The 20,678-nt window shown below is 51.6% G+C and overlaps 1 protein-coding gene across 6 annotated transcripts in view; it reads left to right on the top strand.

Moving 5' to 3' along the window:
• The window catches only part of DFFB (DNA fragmentation factor subunit beta), a 28,730-nt gene extending 9,702 nt beyond the window's left edge, over positions 1-19,028 (top strand). For 2 of the 6 annotated variants that reach the window (XR_010118781.1, XR_010118780.1), the window contains 5 exons: positions 1,648-1,727; positions 3,304-3,474; positions 6,177-6,277; positions 17,059-17,352; positions 17,494-19,028. Coding sequence is in view for 3 of the 6 variants with exons in the window: in XM_055260798.2 (XP_055116773.1) it covers positions 1,648-1,727; positions 3,304-3,474; positions 6,177-6,277; positions 17,059-17,293 (587 nt within the window). In the remaining 3 variants the exon portion in view is untranslated. Of the gene's footprint in view, positions 1-1,647; positions 1,728-3,303; positions 3,475-6,176; positions 6,278-6,718; positions 6,843-12,759; positions 12,888-17,058 lie in introns of all 6 variants that reach the window. The other 4 variants (XM_055260798.2, XM_055260794.2, XR_008653769.2 and 1 more) reach the window with 3 other exon arrangements.
• Positions 19,029-20,678: the final 1,650 nt, after the last annotated feature.

The raw sequence follows: 20,678 nt of genomic DNA, 5'->3' as shown, positions 1-20,678 counted from the left end.
TTTTTTTTTTTTTTTTTTTTTTTTTGAGACGGAGTCTTGCTCTGTCGCCCAGGCTGGAGTGCAGTGGCACAATCTCGGCTCACTGCAAGCTCCGCCTCCCGGGTTCACGCCATTCTCCTGCCTCAGCCTCCCGAGTAGCTGGGACTACAGGCGCCCGCCACCACACCTGGCTAATTTTTTGTATTTTCAGTAGAGACGGGGTTTCACAGTGTTAGCCAGGATGGTCTCGATCTCCTGACCTCGTGATCCACCTGCCTCAGCCTCCCAAAGTGCTGGGATTACAGGCGTGAGCCACCATGCCCAGCCAATTTCCTTCTTTTTAAGGCCAAATGACAGTCCACCAAGTGTACTTACCATGCTGTCTATTCACTCCACTGCGTGTACATACCCCACTCTGTCCATTCACTCCACTGTGTGTACAAACCACACTCTGTCTATTCACTCCACTGCACATACATTCCCCACACACTGCCTATTCACTCCACTGCATGTACATACCACACTCTGTCTATTCACCGCGGGTACATACCACACTATTCACTCCACTGTGTGTGTATACCACACACTGTCTATTCACTCCACTGCATGTACCTACCACACTCTGTCTATTCACTTCACTGCATGTACTTACCACTCTGTCTATTCACTTCACTGCGTGTACATACCACACTCTGTCTATTCACTCCACTGTGTGTACCTACCATGCTCTGTCTATTCACTCCACTGCGTGTACATACTATGCTCTGTCTATTCACTCCACTGCATGTACATACCACACTGTCTATTCACTCCACTGCGTGTACATACCACACTGTCTATTCACTCCACTGCATATACATACCCCACTCTGTCTATTCACTCCATTGCATGTACATACCCCACTCTGTCTATTCACTCCACTGCATGTACATACCACACTCTGTCTATTCACTCCACTGAGTGTACATACCACAGTCTGTCTATTCACTCCACTGCGTGTACATACCACACTCTGTCTATTCACTCCACTGCATGTACATACCACACTCTGTCTATTCACTGACACATGAGTTGCTTCCACCTTTTGGCCTGGCCTTGTAAGCCCATCAGAGGCGATGCTGAGAGATTGTAGCCTTTTTGGGAAAGGAGGGCTTGAGGGCCAGGCAGAAGCTCCTTGGTGGTATTTGAGATGCTTCTAAAAACAAAAACCAAACAGGGACGTTGTCTGTGTCACTATCAGAATACTTCTCAAGATGATGCAATCTGGCCTGGTGTGGTTGCTCACACCTATAATCCTAGCACTTTGGGAGGCCGAGGCAGGAAGACAGCTTGAGCCCTGGAGTTCAAGATCAGCCTAGGTAACAAAGTGAGACCTCATCTCTAAAAAGATTTAAAACATTATCCAGGTGTGGTGGTGTGTACCTGTAGTCCTAGCCACTTGGGAGTCTGAGGCAGGAGGATTCCCTGAGCCCAGGAGGTCAAGGCTGTAGTAAGCTGTGTTCGTGCCACTGTACTCTAGCCTGGAGGACAGAGCAAGACCCTCTCAAAAAGATGAAGCAGTATGACCCTTATATTCTACCCTGCTTGGCACCTGAGCTGGGCGGGACACAGACCCAGAGGTCCATGGCCTGCCCTGTGGACTTGGGGGTCTTCTCGTTTTCCTTGCAGGCTTGGAGTCCCGATTTCAGAGTAAGTCTGGCTACCTGAGATACAGCTGTGAGAGCCGGATCCGGAGTTACCTGAGAGAGGTGAGCCTGTGTGAAGGCCAGGTATGCTGGGAGGGTTTTTGAAGCCAGGCTTTGTGGGTTCTGGAAGCTTGTGGTCCTCACGATGGGCAGTTGGTAGGACCACATTCCATGCTTGCATGGACCTGGTGGGGCTGCTCTGGTGAGGGAAGCTAGTGCATGGACCCTGTGCCTCTCCTCTTCATGGAGGTGAGCACCCATCAGGCCTTTTCAGCTGCACTTGAGGTCACTGGGGTTGGGAGTGGTGGCTCCTGCCTGCCTCCCCTCCTCTCCCCCCGAGGCTTCTTCCGGGGCAGCAGTGGCAAGCGTCAGGGCAGACACAGAGCCTGAGTTGTCATTTGCCCAACTGTGACCAAGGTCAGCAGGCAGTAGCAGGGATCTGAGGCCCTTCTCATGAGCCCAACCTTGGTCTGCAAACCTCTCCACCTCTCCCTCCTCCCTCCCAAAGGTGGAGTCAGCTCTGCCCTCATTTCCATCCACCCCATCTGAATGTGGATTTCCTCATCACATAGCATGACACGCCACGCTACACCATACCACACCAAACCACACCACACCAGGGCACACCACACTAGACCACACCATACCATACCACACCAGGCCACATCACACCATACCACACCACACCAGGCCACATCACACCAGGCCACACGACACCATACCACACCACACCATGCCATTTCCACACCAGGCCACACCACGTCATGCCACATCATGCCACACTGTATCATTAGCACATGGAGGGTGCTGTGGAGGCCCCTGCAATGGGTGTCCTGTCCCAGTGCTGCCCTGCGTGGTCAGCCCCCACGCCCTCGGCCCACTCCTCTCTGTGGCACAATTGCTAATGCTGCGCTGCACCCCGTTTTTCTGCATCTCCTCGAGGTCCTGGTGACTTGCCATATTCCCTTGCATTTCCCAGCCTGCTCCCTGTAGTGGAGCTAACTGATCCTGATACTCCTACCTGCAAGTGCAATGACCAGGGCCTTCCACGCACCACTGCCCGCCTGACCAGGGTGGGATGGCCGTGCCTGCCTGATTTTGTTAGCTCATCTTCTTTTTTGAGACGGAGTCTCACTCTGTTGCTCAGGCTGGAGTACAGTGTTGCAATCTCAGCTCACTGCAACCTCTGCCTTCCAGGTTCAAGTAATCCTCCTGCCTCAGCCTCCCAAGTAGCTGGGATTACAGGCATGTGCCACCAGGCCCAGCTAATTTTTCTAGTAGAAATGGGGTTTCACTGTGTTGGTCAGGCTGGTCTCAAACTCCTGACCTCAAATGATCCACCCACCTCGGCCTCCCAGAGTGCTGGGATAACAGACGTGAGCCACCACACCCAGCCTGTTATCTCATCTAAGTCTCACCCAGCTGGGAGCTGGTGTGGTTCCCTCCATTTCACAGGTCAGAGTCTCCCAGGGTGGGACAGCCCAGCAGTGGCCGAGAGGCCATGTGAACTCAGACCCTCTGACCACAGGACTGGACTTGGGCAGGGTCTCAGAGGGCCATGGAGTGAGATGGATTGAGAGCCAGTGCGGGTTTTGGGGCACTGTGCACCAGGCACAGCGACGTTCCTTGGTTCCTCCAGGTAAGCTCGTACCCCTCCACGGTGGGTGCGGAGGCTCAGGAGGAATTCCTGCGGGTCCTCGGCTCCATGTGCCAGAAGCTCCGGTCCGTGCAGTACAATGGCAGCTACTTCGACAGAGGAGCCAAGGGCGGCGGCCGCCTCTGCACACCGGAAGGCTGGTTCTCCTGCGAGGTGAGCTATGTGCCCTTTATCCTGGGGCCGCCTGGCTGGCCTGTGGAGCGCAGCCCGCCCGGGGCGAGGCGGGTGGGGACCTTCAGCCCTTGCCTTGCCTTGCCTGGGCAAAGGCTTGTGAAGAGGTACAGCCCTCACATTCCCAGGGAGGGTGGCAGTGTCTCAGCCAGTGCCTCTCAAGCTGCGGTGCACACAGGAGTCCCTGGGGAGCTTGTAGAGGGCTGCAGGGCCCCGCCCCAGGGCTTGTCTCGGTAGGGCTGGGCGGTGTCTCAGTCAGCCCTGGCTGCCATAACAGATGACCCCTGCTGGGGAGGCTGGAACGGCAGCTAGTTACTGCTCACAGTTCTGGAGGCTGGAAGCTGAGATCAGGCCTGCAATCCCCCGCTGCCTTCCCAGGTGTCCCTGCTGCACCATGCTAGGCGTGGTCTGGCCTTTAGTGGTGATGCATTTGTGTCTCTGGCGAGTGCTGGGCACACCCCTCACCCTCCCATGGTGTGGGGAGCAACTTGAGACGCCTCTTGGCATTTGCACACTGCAGTTGCATTCCCCGTAAGGTCCATTGATGCCCGTGATCTTCCGAGTGCCACTCAGTGGGTCCAGCAGCAGGGACAAGGTGGTGGGCATGGCCTCCAGTGCTTCTTCCCATGGGACAAGGCTCCTTGCTGCTCCTGCCAGGCAGATCCTTCTGGGGTGATGGGCTCTGACCATAAAAACACTTCTTCCAAGTTAGCTTAACATTTAGACTTTGCAGTGCGCTCGCTCACCACTCACTGAGTACTTACTTCGTGCCTGGCACTGTGGAAGGGGTTGGGACACAAAGATGAAAAATCCTTCATCCCTGATGGCAGGGTGAGTCCTGCACAGTGGAAGGTGAAAGACACACAAACGAGTGAGGCAGAGGAGGCTGTGGGGCTGCAGGAGCCGCAGCCAGCGTCCTGGGAGCGAGGGCCAGTCAGGAGCCGCCCCAGGGAGGGGGTGGGGCTTTAGAGCGGGTTGACTGATAGGTGGGGGCACAAGAGTGAGCTGGGAGGGTCCAGGTGCCCTGGGCATGGCAGTGGGAAGCAGTGGGCTCTGCTGGGGAGGCTGCAAGTCCCTGGGGTGATGGGGGCACAGAATGCAGGTGGGCACTGGGGCTCCGGGCACATGCTCTGCAGATGTCTGTTCACGAATGAGTGTGTTGAGTGCTGGACTGCGGACCACAGGGAAGACAGAAGCTGTGGCCACAGCACCTTCAGTGAGGCAGCCCTGCCTCTGTGTTGGGGTCACAGGGAAACATCAGGAAGCCGCGGGGAGTGGCTGGAAAGGGAGCCTCTGGGGCATGGGTCCTTGCTTCTCACGCACTGGCCCTGCCCTGGCAAGTCAGTACCTTCTGGCCTCACTTCCCATGAGGTGGGGGTGCTGGTGTGTGATCACAGGGGTAACAGTGACCATAACTACCTTGTCCTCTTTGGGAACTCAGAACATATTGTTAGGGGTAATGAGGGAAAAAGAAGGGTCTGATTCCAAAGGCAGAGCTCTTTTTTTTTTTTTTTTGAGACGAGTCTTGCTCTGTCACCAGGCTGGAATGCAGTGGTGTGATCTCGGCTCACTGCAACCTCTGCCTCCCAGGTTCAAGTGATTCTCCTGCCTCAGCCTCCCGAGTAGCTGGGATTATAGGCGCCCGCCACCATGCCCGGCTAATTTTTGTATTTTTAGTAGAGATGGGGTTTCACCATGTTGGCCAGGCTGGTCTCGAACTCTTGACCTCAGGTGATCCACCCACATTGGCCTCCCAAAGTGCTGGGATTCCAGGCATGAGTCACCGTGCCCGGCCAAGGCAGAACTCTGAATCTCCCTAAAGCAGCACACCCTGGATCAGGGACCAACCCCCACAGGGTGTGCCTCTCAGTAAGATCGCCTGACTTGGTGTATTAGGCCATTCTCGCATTGCTGTAAAGAAATAGAGAGTGGGTAATTTATAAAGAAAAGAGGTGTAATTGGCTTACGGTTCTGCAGGCTGTACAGGAAGCATGGTGCTGGCATCTGCTTGGCTGCTGGGAAGGCCTCAGGAAACTCACACTTGTGGTGGAAGGGGAGGCAGGAGCAGGCACGCCTCACGTGGTGGGAGCAGGAGCGAGAGTGAGAGTGAGGGGTGGGTGCTACTTTTAAGCCAGATCTCAGGAGGACTCACTCTGGCGTGGGCAGCACCCAGGGGATGGTGCTAAACCGTTCATGAGAAATCCACCCCCAGGATCCATCACCTCCCACCAGGTCCTACCTCCCACACTGGGGCTGACATTTCAACATGAGCTCTGGGCGGGGCTGCACGTCCAAAGCATGTCACTTGGTGACTGAGACCGTATAAGAGACTCACTTCTGGCCGGGAGCAGTGGCTCATGCCTGTAATCTCAGCACTTTGGGAGGCCAAGGCGGGCGGATCACGAGGTCAAGAGATGGAGCCCATCCTGGCCAACAAGGTGAAACCCTGTCTCTACTAAAAATACAAAAATTAGCCGGGCCTGATGGTGGGTGCCTGTAGTCCCAGCTACTCGGGAGGCTGAGGCAGGAGAATCGCTTGAACACAGGAGGCAGAGGTTGTAGTAAGCTGAGATCGCGCCACTGCACTCCAGCCTGGCGACAGAGCGAGACGCCGTCTCAAAAAAAAAAAAAAAAAAAAAAAAGAGACTCACTTTCTGGCCTTCTCATTGTCTTTTGGCCCCCAGGGTCCCTTTGACATGGACAGCTGCTTATCAAGACACTCCATCAACCCCTACAGTAACAGGGAGAGCAGGATCCTCTTCAGCACCTGGAACCTGGATCACATGTAAGCTCACAGAGCGAGGTTCAGACCCAAGAGTGCCTGCGGGGCCCTGTCCCTGCCGCGGCCCTGTCCCTGCCATGGCCCTGTCCCTACCACAGCCCTGTCCCTGCCACGGTGTTGCCTCCTTGGGTTTCAAGGGCTGCGCCCATGTTACAGCCCAGGGAAGGGGTGCCTGATGGCAGCATGGGGGGCTGCTGAGCAGGCACACACCATTCCCTCCACTGTCAGTACATGTGCCTGACCTGGAGCCATCCCTCCTGTCCCCTCCAGTCCTCCCTGTGGATGGAGCTGGTGGGCAGCGTCCTTCCCCAGAACACAGGTCCCAGCCCTTGGCCGTCAGAGGTTCTGAACGTCTGTGAGTTCGAACCAGGGTGAGCTCAGAAAGCAGGAGCTCCTGGTGTTATGATAGGTAAGGGTGTTTTTCCCTTTTTCTTTTTCTTTTAGAGATGGAGTCTTGCTCTGTGGCCCAGGCTAAAGTGCAGTGGCAGGATCATGGCTCACTGAAGCCCCGAACTCCTGGTCTCAAGCGATCCTCCTGCCTCAGCCTCCTGAGTCGCTGGGACTACAGGTGCTTGCCACCATGCCTGGCTGGCTTATTTTGTGGAACCAGCATGAGCAGAAGTTCTCAGCTGGCAGGAGTGTTTCACAGCCGTACGAGCTCTATGGCTCTAACAAATGGGCAGGATGGAAAACTTCATTCTTTTAAACTGAGATGCATTCCTTGAATATAATTGTAGACTTGCACTTGCTTTTTGAAGACAAAAGCCTTCAAATGCCCTTAAAATGGCTATACAGGATGAGCCATCCCTAATTTGAAAATCTGAAATCTGAAGTGCTCCAAAATTCAATACTTTTTGCGTACCAACGTGATGCTCAAAGGAGATGCTCATCCGGGCATTTAGGATTTGGGATTTTTTTTTTTTTTTTTTTTCCGAGATGGAGTTTTGCTCTTGTTGCCCAGGCTGGAGTGCAATGACGCAATCTCGGCTCACCGCAACCTCCGCCTCCCAGGTTCAAGTGATTCTCCTGCCTTAGCTTCCCCAGTAGCTGGGATTACAGGCACGTGGCACCACGCCCAACTAATTTTGTATTTTTAGTAGAGACGGGATTTCTCCATGTTGGTCAGGCTGGTCTTGAACTCCCGACCTCAGGTGATCCGCCCACCTCAGTCTCCCAAAGTTCTGGGGTTACAGGCGTGAGCCACCGCATCCGGCCAGATTTGGGATTTTTTTAAGGATGCTCAGCTAGTCAGTATAATGTAAATATTCCAAAATCCTAAAGAAATCTCAAATCCAAAACACTTCTGGTCCCCAGCATTTCAGATGGGGACACTCAACCTGTATTGCTTTCGGAGTGAGATTTTTTTAAAGTATGTAAAACACTATAGTCATAGTTGAGCTTTTACCCTGTCCATACTCAGCCTCTACACCTTGCCCCAAGGGAAAACACTCTTGTGAAAGGTGTGTGTGCCCTTCAGAGCCCTCTCGCTGCACCTTTACCACACGCTTGTGAGTTTAACATGTACATACGCGGTGTCCCACGCTGTCATCTGCAGAGCCCTCTCGCTGCACCTTTACCACATGGGTGTGAGTTTAACATGTACATACGCGGTGGCGCACGCCGTCATCTGCAGAGCCCGCTCACTGCACCTTTACCGCACGCGTGTGAGTTTGACATGTACGTATGCGGCATCCCACGCTGTCATCTGCAGAGCCCTGTAGCTGCACCTTTACCACATGCATGTGAGTTTGACATGTACATACGCGGCGTCCCATGCTGTCATCCACAGAGCCCTCTTGCTGCACCTTTACCACATGCATGTGAGTTTGACATGTACATACGTGGTGGCCCATGCTGTCATCTGCAGAGCCCTCTTGCTGCACCTTTACCACATGCATGTGAGTTTAACATGTACATACGCGGCGTCCCATGCTGTCATCTGCAGAGCCCTGTAGCTGCACCTTTACCACACGCATGTGAGTTTAACATGTACATACGTGGTGGCCCATGCTGTCATCTGCAGAGCCCTCTTGCTGCACCTTTACCACATGCGTGTGAGTTTGACATTTACATACGCAGTGGCCCACGCTGTCATCTGCAGAGCCCTGTAGCTGCACCTTTACCACACGCATGTGAGTTTAACATGCACATATGTGGCCTCCCCTGCTGCGGTCTGCACAGCCGTGTAGCTGCACCTTTACCACACGCGTGTGAGTTTAACATGTACATATGTGGTGGCCCACACTGTCTTCTGCAGTGTACCTTTTCATTGCATGCTATGCTTAGATTTGGCATATTCATTTTAGCAGGTGCAGAACACTTCACTTTTTGAATAGGCTCTAATTTTAACATCTTTCCATACGGGTAGGCATTTAGGTTATTTCTAATTTCTCATCATTATAAAAATCCCTGGGATGAACACTCTATGGAATGAACCCATATGGTCTGGTTCCGTGCTATTTAAAGTGTGGTTACTTTCAAGCATTAGCAACATCTGGGGGCTGGGTGGGAATTCAGATTCTCAGGCCCCGTCCAGACATAACCCAGGTGCCTGGGGATTGGGGAGTGCGTCCCAGCATGGACAAGATGCCCCCAGTGTCTGAGCTTGAGTCCCTCTAGGGAGTGTGCTGGGTCCTAATGACACCTCTGTTCCCTCTCTGAGCCTGGCCAGGCTGCTCTCGAGTGTCCCAGCCTACACGCTCGCCATCCATGTGAGTTCATGCTTTCCCGGGTTCTTGCTGACACTTGGTGTCATTGTACTTTTTTGCATTTTCCCAGCCCGATAGGTGAGACACAGATTCTCTTGCTCTAATTTTCATTTTCCTGATGACTAGGAAGGTTGAGCTTCTCTTTCCATGTCTGTGGCTGCTTGTGTCTTTTGTGTTTCTTTCCTTTGCTCATTCTGTCTTGGGCTGTGGTCTTATTTGTGGGCATGCTTTACACATTCTGGATACGTTAATCCTATGATATCTTTTATCACAAGTTTTATTTATTTATTTTTGAGGTGGAGTCTCACTGTGTTGCCCAGGCTGGAGTGCAGTGGCGTGATCTCGGCTCACTGCCACCTCCACCTCCTAGATTGAAGCGATTCTCCTGCCTCAGCTTCCCGAGTAGCTGGGACTACAGGTGTGCACCACCACACCCGGCTAATTTTTATATATGTTTAGTAGAGATGGGGTTTTGTCATGTTGGCCAGGCTGGTCTCAAGCTCTGACCTCAGGTGATCTGCCTACCTCGGCTTTCCAAAGTGCTGAGATTATAGGCATGAGCCACTGTGCCTGGCCCACAACAAGTTTTCAATGTTAATGTGCTCAGATGTTCCCTTCGTGTGTTAAGAAATTCTGCCCTACCCTGTCTATCTGAAAGAGAGTCTCCTACTCTTTTCTCTGCGGGTTTGCTGGACCCCTTGCCACATGCACCAAGTACCCAAAAATGTTTTCTCCCGGCCGTCCAAATGCTCTTGTCCTTTGCAAGACCATTGCGGGTGGGGACCTTAATCTAGGGGACACGACCAGCATTTACAGAATGAAATAAGCCATCCTAGAACAGAGTACAGATGAAAATAGCAGAAGGGACAGCGTGAGTCAGAGGAATGTTTCACCAAGTGTTTGCTGCAGTTATATTTTCTCTCACGCTTCCTAAATATGTATACTCACACTGATAAGTGCGTTGAGTTTTAATTAAACATGTAGTTTTTAGCACCGGTCTTCGGAAAGTTGCAGAGACAGTGGTCTGTTTGCCACAGGCCCGTCCTGACGTTTGTGGGGGTTGACACCACGTGCCACGTGTAGCTATTTAAGAATTAAAAGCTAACGAACAATGAAATAAAATGCATGCTGTCCCCCTACCTGGACTTATGTAGCATCATGGCTGGGAAGGTTTCAGAAGAATTTGCAGGCCTCTCCCAGTCCCAGGATGTGCACGGCAGTGGAGCCTAAACATGGCCTGCCACCTGCTGCCTGCGCCTTCTCTTCCCACCCTTAGTGCCACCTCACACCAGGGGCCTGCACAGAGAGTGTCCAGGTTGGGAACACCTTCCCTCTTGGGCTGAAGGGCACGGGCCCTGGGGCTCGGCCTGTCCGAGGAGGATGGCCTGGCCCAGAGCCCGTGTGGTTCAGGGGCCCCTGGGCGGAAGGTGGCACGGGGAGTGTCCATGTGGGCTCTGGGTGGACCTGACTCCTCAGCCCAGAAGAATCCTGACTGCAGTGGGAGGACTGTGGTGGGTGGGGCCTGGAAAGCTCCCCTTTCCTGGAGCCCTAGGGATGTTTCTTTTAGCACCATAGCGGGGTCCTTTGTGGGACTTTGTGGGCCCTGCTGCTAGGGAACTTTCTGTCTCTTCAAGGCTGTCTTTGGCCGTCTTTGGCCCTTTACTTCACTTTATTAACGTTTGCTTTTTTTTTTTTTATTCCTACCTTCTACCTTTGTGGGTTTCTTCTTGCTTATTCATTCGTTCATGTCTATTTTGTATCTAATCTATGCTTAAGGTAGTTTCTCCTAGGCTGCATGAGCTGTGTCTTGGGAGTTCAGTTTTTGTTTTTGTTTTTTTTTTTGAGGCAGAGTCTCACTCTGTCACCCAGGCTGGAGTGCAGTGGCATGATCTCGACTCACTGCAACCTCTGCCTCCCAGGTTCAAGCGGTTTTCATGCCTCAGCCTCCCAAGTAGCTAGGATTACAGGTGCGCACCACCCCGCCTGGCTAATTTTTGTATTTTTGGTAGAGATGGGGTTTCACCATGTTGGCCGAGCTGGTCTCGAACTTCTAACCTCAAGTGATCCACCCCCCTCAGCCTCCCAAAGTGCTGGGATCACAGATGTGAGCCACCATGCCCGGCTGGAGTTGTTTTGAGACGGCATGATTTACGTTATGATTTTGTTTTTGACCCATGGATTTTTCAGAAGTCTTTTTAGTTTCCGAACATGTTTTTGTGTTTGTGTACGGTGTCTTGTGTTCCTGCCTGCCTTTTGTTGTGGTCTGTTTCCTTGTAACTGGTCAGCATTTGTAGATGTTCATAACACTCAGCACCTCAGTTCCACTGTGCCGGATTTCTATTCTGTGCTGGCTTTCTATTCTGTGTTGGCTTTCTCTCAGTCCTGTGGCGTTTCCACCCCTTTCCTTTGGCCTTTATGTGCCACTAGGCTTGGGCTTATCTCTTGTTAGCCAAGGGTAACGGCCTTTTGTCTTCATCTAACCTGAGATTGTCATTCAGCCAGCCGCAGCTTGAACCTCCTGCTGCAGGTGTTGTGACAGCTGCTGTCTCCTAGAATGTGACTCTGTGGGGTCCCTCGCTCTCAGCTGTGTCCCCAGTGTGTGGGACGTGGGACAGAGTTTGGCCATGATGGCTACTCAGTGAATATCTTTTTTTTTTTTTTTTTGAGATGGAGTCTCGCTCTGTCACCCGAGCTGGAGTCCAGTGGCGCGACCTCCGCTCACTGCAACCTCCGCCTTAAATCACTCTGGGTTTAAGTGATTCTTGTGCCTCAGCCTCCCGAGTAGCTGGGATTACAGGCACCTGCCATCACGCCTGGCTAATTTTTGTATTTTTAATAGAGACAGGGTTTCACTATGTTGGCCAGGCTGGTCTCGAGCTCCTGACCTCAAGTGATCTGCCCACCTCGGCCTCCCAAAGTGCTGGGGTTTCAGGTGTGAGCCACCACTCAGTGAACCTCTGTTGACCGTTTTGTTGAGTGAATACATAGATTGGATTTTAGCTGCTTTACTCTGGGTTTGTATCCACCATGCCACATCTTCACTTTCTTCTGGTCTCTTCTGTGCCTTCTGTTGACTTACTTGAGTTTCATTCTTTCCCTTGCCCATCACCCCACCCTTTCGTGGTTTGACCTTCATGGTGTCCCTAATGTTAGTGATACTGGAAGACAGCACTGCTGCTGTACCCTCTCCCGGGCCGGCCTCGTTGTGACCCTCTGCGGTATTCTTTAGTGTTCGTGTCTCACCTTATTTTAATCCTGCACAAAATGCTGGTGTGGTTTTATGGCCAACACTTCCATTTATTTATCAACAGATTCACCCGCATCTGTGTTTTCCAGTGCTTCTTGCATCTCACCTCTGGGTTCATTTTCTGATTACTGATGTGTAGCCCTTAGTGTTTCCTCCACGAGTGGCTGTGAGGGGTAAACTCTACTCAGCGTTTGAAAAAGTCCGTTCAGCTTCCACTCTTGAGTAATTATTTAGTTAGTACTGAATTCTAGGATGACAGATACCTACCTTCAGTACTTTGAAGAATAACTCCATTGTCTTCTGGAATCTGTTTGTGAGAAGTCTGTGGGCAGCCTAATTTTCTGCCTTTTTAATGGTAGTTTTAGATTTTTCTCCTCCTCTTGGAAAATAATAAGTATCTAGGTAGAGCTCTTTCTTTTGGATTCTGCCTGGGACTTGTATTCCCTGTGCTGAGGACACGCTTTTCTTTGGTTTTGGAAAATGCTTCTGCGTTGATAAGGTGTGGCTTCTCTTTGATTCTGCCTGTGCAGTTTTCCGGTCGTGCCCGTTAGCTGTGTGTTGGACCTTCTCATTCTGCTCTCCTCATGCTGTGCCTGCGTCTGGGCTGCTGTCTCACTGGGACTTTCTGCTGTGGACTCCATCACGTCCCCCAAAATTCGTATGTTGCAACCCTAATCCCCAGTGTGACTGCATCAGGCGATAAGGTCTTTGGGAGATAATGAAGGTCATGAGGGTGGGGCCCTAATCGAGTAGGACTGGTGCCCTTATAAAATGGGAAGGGAGCTCAGTCTCCCTCTGTCTCCGCCACGTGAGGACACAGTGAGAAGGCGGCCGTCTACCCGCCAGGAGGAGAACCCTCACCAGCACCTGGCCTGCGGGCACCTGTTCTTCCAGCCTCCAGCACTGTGAGAGAGTAAATACTCAGTCTGTGGTATTTTCCTCTGGCAGCTGGAGCATGCTAAGACACTCCTGTATTGTTCAGGAATTCTCTCTTCAGCTGTTCATGTGTACATTCTGTCCACTGAGTACATGCTTCCTTTTTTGGGTTCCTAAAGAGCCCAAAAGAAGTGCGTTTGGGTTCTTTATAAAACGAGCCTTTTTTATGCTAGTGTGTTTTCATTATTTCCATTTCTTTTTAATCATTTAAATCATTAATCATCCATTTTAAGCATATTTGTTTTATGGTCACATGCTAAAGCGTTCAACCTTGCCCACAGAGAGGTCTGGCATTTGTTCTTGAGCCCTGGGAGGTAAACTCCAATGCCTTGAAATGTCCTGCCTGGTAGGAGTGTCTTTGTTCACCTGGGGGCCTTGGGTCACTGGATAGTTTAATGGGGTGATGTAGGATGGGGGTCTTTGGGTCAGCTTGACCTCTAGAGGGTTTGAGGCAGAGGTTGGCCCCGTGGGCCATCAGCCATGTCTGCATGAGCCCCAGTAAAGCCTGGCGCCCAGGCCTGGTGAGCTTCCCGGTTGGCAGTGTCGTCACAGAGGGCTGTGGAAGTTAGTGCTTGGGGAAGGTAAGGCTGGCCATGACCCCACAGGGAGGGGACAGCTGGAAGCTCTGGGATTGGAACCTTCTGGACCGACCCCTCTGTGCCTCTTAACCTTGGCTGATTTTCATCTGCAGCTATAAGAAATGATAACCTTGAGTCCAACGGCCCGCTGGGGGATCTGCGAGTCCTTTCAGAGAATTATGATGTCTGAGGTGGTCTCAGGGACCCCTCCCTGCTGTAGTTGGTGTCAGGAGTGAGAGTCCTTGTGGACTGTGCTGGGCTCCTGAAGGGCCTGTCACTTGGGCAGCCTTGTGCCGCTGCTGGGTCGGCCTCTCTTGCTGGTGGAGCCTTCTGCTGCTGTGTGTTTGGGCCTGGAGCTCGCTTGGCCTGGAGCTCACTTTAGTGGGAAGTGCTTCCTGTAGCCCTCCTCTGTGCTCCAGTGTGTCACGGTGCCTTCAGCTTGGCTCTGGTGGAGCCTTCTGCTGGAGCTTTCTGCTGCTGTGTGTTTGGGCCTGGAGCTTGCTTGGGCCTGGAGCTCACTTGGCCTGGAGCTCACTTTAGTGGGAAGTGTTTCCTGTAGGCCTCCTCTGTGCTCCGGTGTGTCACAGCTCGCCTTCAGCGTAGCTCTTCATGGGTTCGGATTTGATTCCTGCAGATGCCCAGGGTTTCCCTGTGACTTAGAAGCAACTTCCTGCCATTTCTTGCTTGTGGTTCCCTGCCTTGTTTGTCGTGTACTTTGGGCCGTACACCCTGCGTTCTGCAGATGACTGTGAAGGTAGGGACAGGAATGCACTCCCAGTGTCCACACCCTGTGTGCTCCCTGCCTTCTCTCCCCACGCTGACTTCAGGCTTGTCCACGTGACACCAGCGAAGGCAACACTGAGCTAACAGAGGCCTGCTTGCGTGGGGGACTTGTCCCCTCTGAACACTGCCATCGCCATGTGAGGGAGCCTGTCCTGGCTCCTTCAGGATGGGGGAGGACAGGGGAGAAGGGCCCGGCCCTCGGCCACCCTCCATCAGACACAGCCCTGGCGTGCACCAGGCAACACCAGCAGAAGGTCCCCTAGGCCAATCCCCGGAAGCCACTGCATTTTGTGGTGGCTGCTTCTGCAGCATTAGATAACGGGCTCCGTGGGTTTCCCTTCCTCTTAGCTAAGCCCTGGGCTCCGCTCAAGCTTTTCTATCCCCCTTAATGGCCATGGCAGGGGTCTCGGTCTCACCTCCCTGTCTTTCTAGGGTCCCTTGGGCCTGTATCAGGGACTGGAATCCTGGTGAGCCCCTGGACCATAGCTTGCCTGTGTGCACTAATTTCTCTTTGGTTTCTGGCAGCTGGGGAGCCCCTTTCTTTTGATCTCAACTAAGTATTTTAACAAGGTGACTTTTGGCCGGGTGTGGTGGCTCACGCCTGTCATCTCAGCACTGTGGGAGGCCAAGGTCAGGAGTTCAAGGCCAGCCTGGCCAACATGGTGAAACCCCGTCTCTACTAAAAATACAAAATACAAATACAAAAATTAGCTGGGTGTGGTGGTGCACACCTGTAATCCCAGCTACTCAGGAGGCTGAGGCAGGAGAATGACTTGAACCCAGGAGGCAGACATTGCAGTGAGCCGAGATCATGCCACTGCACTCCAGCCTGGGTGACAGAGCAAGACTCTGTCTGTTTAAAAAAAAAAAAAAGGTGACTTTTGCTCAGCATTTCTGTGGGTTGTAGGGAGAGGGGTCTGCACCAGTTTAGCTCACCACCCACCATAAGCCCTCCTGGCCATGGGGTCTCTAAACCCGCCTCGTCAGTTTGCAAGTTCCTACACTTGTTACTGCACAGTCTTCCAAATGGTTTATAAGTGAAACAACAATATCATGTTGTGTGTGTGTGTGTATGTGTGTGTGTGTTTGGGACAGTCTCGCTCCAACCAGGCTAGAATGCAGTGGCACGATCTTGGCTCACTGCAACCTCCGCCTCCCGGGTTCAAGCGATTTTCGTGCCTCAGCCTCCTGAGTAGCAGCTGGGATTACAGGCGTGTGCCACTATGCCTGGCTAATTTTTTGGTAATTTTTGTAGAGATGGGGTTTCCCCATGTTGGCCAGGCTGGTCTCAAACTCCTGGCCTCAAGTTATCACCCACCTCATCCTCTCAAAGTGTTAGAATTACAGACGTGAGCGACTGCCCCTAGCCTCATGTAATTTTTTGTTTTCTTTTTTTCAGACAGAATCTCACTCTGTTGCCCAGGCTGGAGTGCGGTGGCACAATCTCTGCTCTCTGCAACCTCTGCCTCCAGGGTTCAAGCAGTTCTCCTGCTTCAGCCTCCTGGGCAGCTGGGATTACAGGCACGCATGACCATGCCCAGCTAATTTTTGTATTTTTAGTAGAGAAGAGGTTTCACCATCTTGGCCAGGCTGGTCTTGAACTCCTGACCTCAGGTGATCCGCCCGCCTCAGCCTCCCAAAGTGCTGGGATTACAGGTGTGAGCCACTGCGCCTGGCCTCATTTGTTTTTTTAAACAGATACACATATATGCATATAACGGTATAAGATTAGGATTGGAAAGATCAATAGCAAACCCTTAATAGTGATTACCTCTGAGGGGAAGGAGGGACATGAGATTACAAGTGGTATCAAAAGTGACTTCAGCTTCCTTTGTAAGGCTCTGTTTGTAAAACTTTTATGTCCTATCATGTAATTTTTTTGGGGTAAATCTATACGTAGATGAAACATGGAGGCAGTTAAGCCAGTTGTTGATAGTGGGTGACTGTAAGTGATGGGAAGGTGGTTGACCCCCTTTATTTTCCACGTACTTTTCAGTATTCTGAACAGTGACACAAGTCTTTTTGTTTTTTTTTGTTTTTTTTTGAGATGGTGTTTTGCTTTTGTTGCCTAGGCTGGAGTGCGGTGGCGTGATCTTGGCTCACTGCAACCTCCACCTCCAGGGTTCAAGTGATTCTCCTGCCTCAGCCTCCCAAGTAGCTGGCATAACAGGTGCCCACCACCAAGCCCAGCCAATTTTTTGTATTTTCAGTAGAAACGGGGTTTCACTATGTTGGCCAAGCTGGTCTTGAACTCCCGACCTCAAGCGATCCGTCCACACCTCGGCTTCCCAAAGTGTTGAGATTACAGGCATGAGCCACCGCGCCTGGCCACAAGTCAAGTTTTAAAAAGTAAGAGGAGCAAGGCTGCTTGCATCAGGCTCTGCTCAACAAACGTGGCCAGTAGGCGCGGCCGCGTGTCCGTGATGGCACTTAGGGGAATTTGTGAAGAGCTGTGACTGCAGTGCGTTGCTGTGACCTGTTGCCTGTGGCACCGTGACCACAGAAAATGATGTCTCTAACCTTACTTTGCAGAATAGAAAAGAAACGCACCATCATTCCTACACTGGTGGAAGCAATTAAGGAACAAGACGGAAGAGAAGTGGACTGGGAGTATTTTTATGGCCTGCTTTTTACCTCAGAGAACCTAAAACTAGTGCACATTGTCTGCCATAAGAAAACCACCCACAAGCTCAACTGTGACCCGAGCAGAATCTACAAACCCCAGACAAGGTTGAAGCGGAAGCGGCCTGTGCGGAAACGCCAGTGACACATACACACCACGTTCTGGTCTTTGTTTGAGGCCTGACGTGGGCATCATTTTAACAGGTGCCTTTTTTATTTTTTTGTTTTTTGTTTTTTTTTTTTGGTCACTCCAGTAGCTCCTGGAAAAAACCTTAAAAAATGTTTCCTGCAAATCTGATTTCATTACATTTCTGAATTGTTGTTTTTTTTTGTTTTGTTTTGTAGACGGAGTTTCACTTTTGTTGTCCAGGCTGGAGTGTAGTGGCGCAATCTTGGCTCACTGCAACCTCTGCCTTCTGGGTTCAAGTGATTCTCCTGCCTCAGCCTCCCGAGTAGCTGGGATTACAGGCATGTGCAACCATGCCCGGCTAATGTTTGTATTTTTAGTATAGATGGGGTTTCGCCATGTTGGTCAGGCTGGTCTCGAACTCCTGACCTCAGTTGATCCACCCTCCTCAGCCTCCCAAAGTGCTGGGATGACAGGTGTGAGCCACTGCGCCCAGCCTGAATCATTTCTTATACCTTCTGACAGCCCAACTTCCAGAGGACAGCTCTGGGGTACTCGCTGGATGTCTGTGAGTTCCTGGTCATACGGGTCAGCAGGGATAAGAATTGTCTCTGGGCTGAGGAATTCTTCTGTTCTCTGGTTTCACCAGCGTTGGGTTTGCTCATGTAATGTGGTCACCATCCTCAAATTGTGTCATGGCTGAAGTTGGCCACTCTTGCTTGAGGGACAAGTTGTTTATGCATCAGCTCTCTGCTGGGTCTCCCTTTCCATGGCAAATGGGCAGCTCCATCCTCCTGACTCTTCTAAATGCCCAAAAGAGGTGTCATGCTTTGGGGGTACGATGTTTGTACTCCATAAAGAACATACAAGAACATTCACTGCTGATTTTTTTTTTTGAGACAAGGTCTCACTCTGTCGCTCAGGCTGGAGTGCAGTGGTGCAATCTTGGCTCACTGCAACCTCCGCCTCTCAGGTTCAAGTGATTCTCTTGCCTCAGCCTCCCAAGTAGCTGGGATTACAGGCACCTACCACCATGGCCAGCTAATTTTTGTATGTTTAGTAGAAACAGGGTTTCACCATGTTGGCCAGGCTGTTCTCGAACTCCTGACCTCAGGTGATCTGTCCGCCTGAGCCTCCCAAAGTGCTGGGATGACAGGCATGAGCCACTGCACCTGACCTGCTGAATTGTTTATAATGGCAAAAAGTAGGAAACCCCCCAATGTCTGTGAGTAGGGCCACAGCTATCACTTTGAACCACATGAAACTGCCGTTTTCTAGGCCAAAAATGGTCAGCGATCATTTATTTCATGATTCAACCTGATACATTTACATAGTGCAAAACTGTGTCGCAGTTTCAAGCTTTTATGAGGAAAGTGTTTCTGTGTAGAAACTGGAAGCTGCTCAGGGCACCGGCAGCTGAACCCTGCTTCGATGATCAGCGTTACTATCATCTCAGATCACATGGAGCTCATGTCAGCCGTGTGGGCGGCGGGTGCACAGAGACAGTCTGGAAGGAAACACGCGGATCTGAACAGCAGTAATCCTGGGGCATACGGGGGCAGGGCTGGATTACAGAAGGCTCATTTTCTATGTTATGTATTTTCTGATACTTGAATTTTTTGAAATGGGCATTTATTTTATAACACGTTAAAATGTACTTTTTAAATTAAGTCATTTTGTAATTGAATTTTTACATTTGTTGTACAATCAGGAAAAGCAATAAAGATTTTTCAAAAATAGACATGTCAAAAAAGTTTGCACTCATTGAGGATGCCGAAAATAAGGATAAAAATAAGGAGTCTGTGATGTTTTACAAATTGACTTCAGTTGTTACATTTTCTTCACAGAGCTAAAGCAATACCTTAGAATTACCCAGTCCTGTGTGGGGAATTTCTAGAAGCGCCATCTATGGTATGGTGATGTTTATCTGCTCTGATCAGGGAAGGACAAACAGTGGGAGAGTCAAGGCCTGGGAACCGGGGGGCCTGGTTCCTCTTCTCAGATCCCTCTTGCAGGGTCTGAAGAACTCTCTGGAGCCAGCAGATCCCACCTGTGCAGCAAGGAGCCTGGCCTGGACAGCTGTGAGGCCCTTCCAGCTCCACTGCTCCAGCCTCAGGAGACGAGCTGCTCTGTTTTCCAGCCACAGACGTGGGCCTTTTTCAGAGACACATTCTTTCGTTGTCTGTTTTTTAAGACAGGGTCTTGTTCTGTCATCCAGGCTGGAGTGCAGTGGTGTGATCTCAGCTCACTGCAGCCTTGAACTCCCGGGTTTAAGTGATTCTCCTGCCTCAGCCTCTGGAATAACTGAGACCCCAGGCGTGTGCCACCATGCCTAGCTAATTTATTTTTATGTTTGTAGAGATGGTCTCACTATGTTGTCCAGGTTGGTCTCGAACTCCTGGGCTCAGGCGATCCACCCACCCTGGCCTCCTGAAGTGCTGGGATTACAGGCGTGAGCCCCTGCACCCGGCGCAAGACACATTCTTGAGGGAAGTCCTTCCTTCTCAGCGGTCCAGGCATGCTGTGCCACCTTGCCCTGGACACACAGGGAGGCTATCCCTCTACCACGTGGCTCCACGGTGCTGCCCACTGCCTACGACTAGGCCTAGAAGGTTTTGTGTCCCTCAGGCCTTCTGTGCCATCCTGCTGCTGTTGGGCCTCGTCCGTGCCCCTCCTCACCCTTCCTGACTTGAGGCTTCATTTCTGCAGGAGGTGAGACACCGGAAACCCAGGCTTGTTGAGCTGTGTGTGAAGCGTGCGAGGCTCTCCTGGCTGTGACATGGTGTTTTGGTCGTTTTTTTCTTGCTTTCGGGCCCTTGGCTGGGCAAGGTGCTGGTGATTGTTACAAAGAGCTATCACCTATCAGGAGTTATGTCACCCAGAGTCTCAGGTTAGGAAAGGTGGCTGAACCTCTGCAACAAAGAGTGTGTGGTCTGTCCATTCTCACACAAGAGGGAGAAAAGTTCTAGGAGCTAAGATTGTGGAATTCTGTGATCTGTGGGGCTAAGGGTCACCTCCTGTGAGGTCCTGGCATCCGTAAGAAGCTTCCAAGGGAAGAGCCCAGTAAAGGCCTGCAGACGGCCTCAACCAGCTCAGTGCGAGGCTCCATCCAGACAGCAAAGATGCAGCAAACACGACCACAAGACATGGCCTTCCTGCAGCGCAGGACGAAGCGCACTGTAGGCAGAGCCACAGTCGGCCTGCGCCAGGGGCTGTGCATGAGCGCAAATATACTGTTTTGTATCTTATCTTTTATTCCCTCATCCGCCCCCCTTTGTTCAGTCCCCCTAGGTCTGTGCAGGCTACACTCCACATGTAGACTAGGAAGTGTTTCTACCTGAGGGTGCTTGTTAGTGCAGGTTAACAACTGTGAGTGAATAGGGGTGGCCCCAGGAACACACGC

The sequence above is a fragment of the Symphalangus syndactylus genome, chromosome 22, assembly GCF_028878055.3.
Source record: "Symphalangus syndactylus isolate Jambi chromosome 22, NHGRI_mSymSyn1-v2.1_pri, whole genome shotgun sequence".
Taxonomy (NCBI): Eukaryota; Metazoa; Chordata; class Mammalia; order Primates; family Hylobatidae; genus Symphalangus; species Symphalangus syndactylus.
The sequence above is the reverse complement of the archived record's forward strand: the minus strand, read 5'-3'. Positions and strand labels throughout refer to the sequence as shown.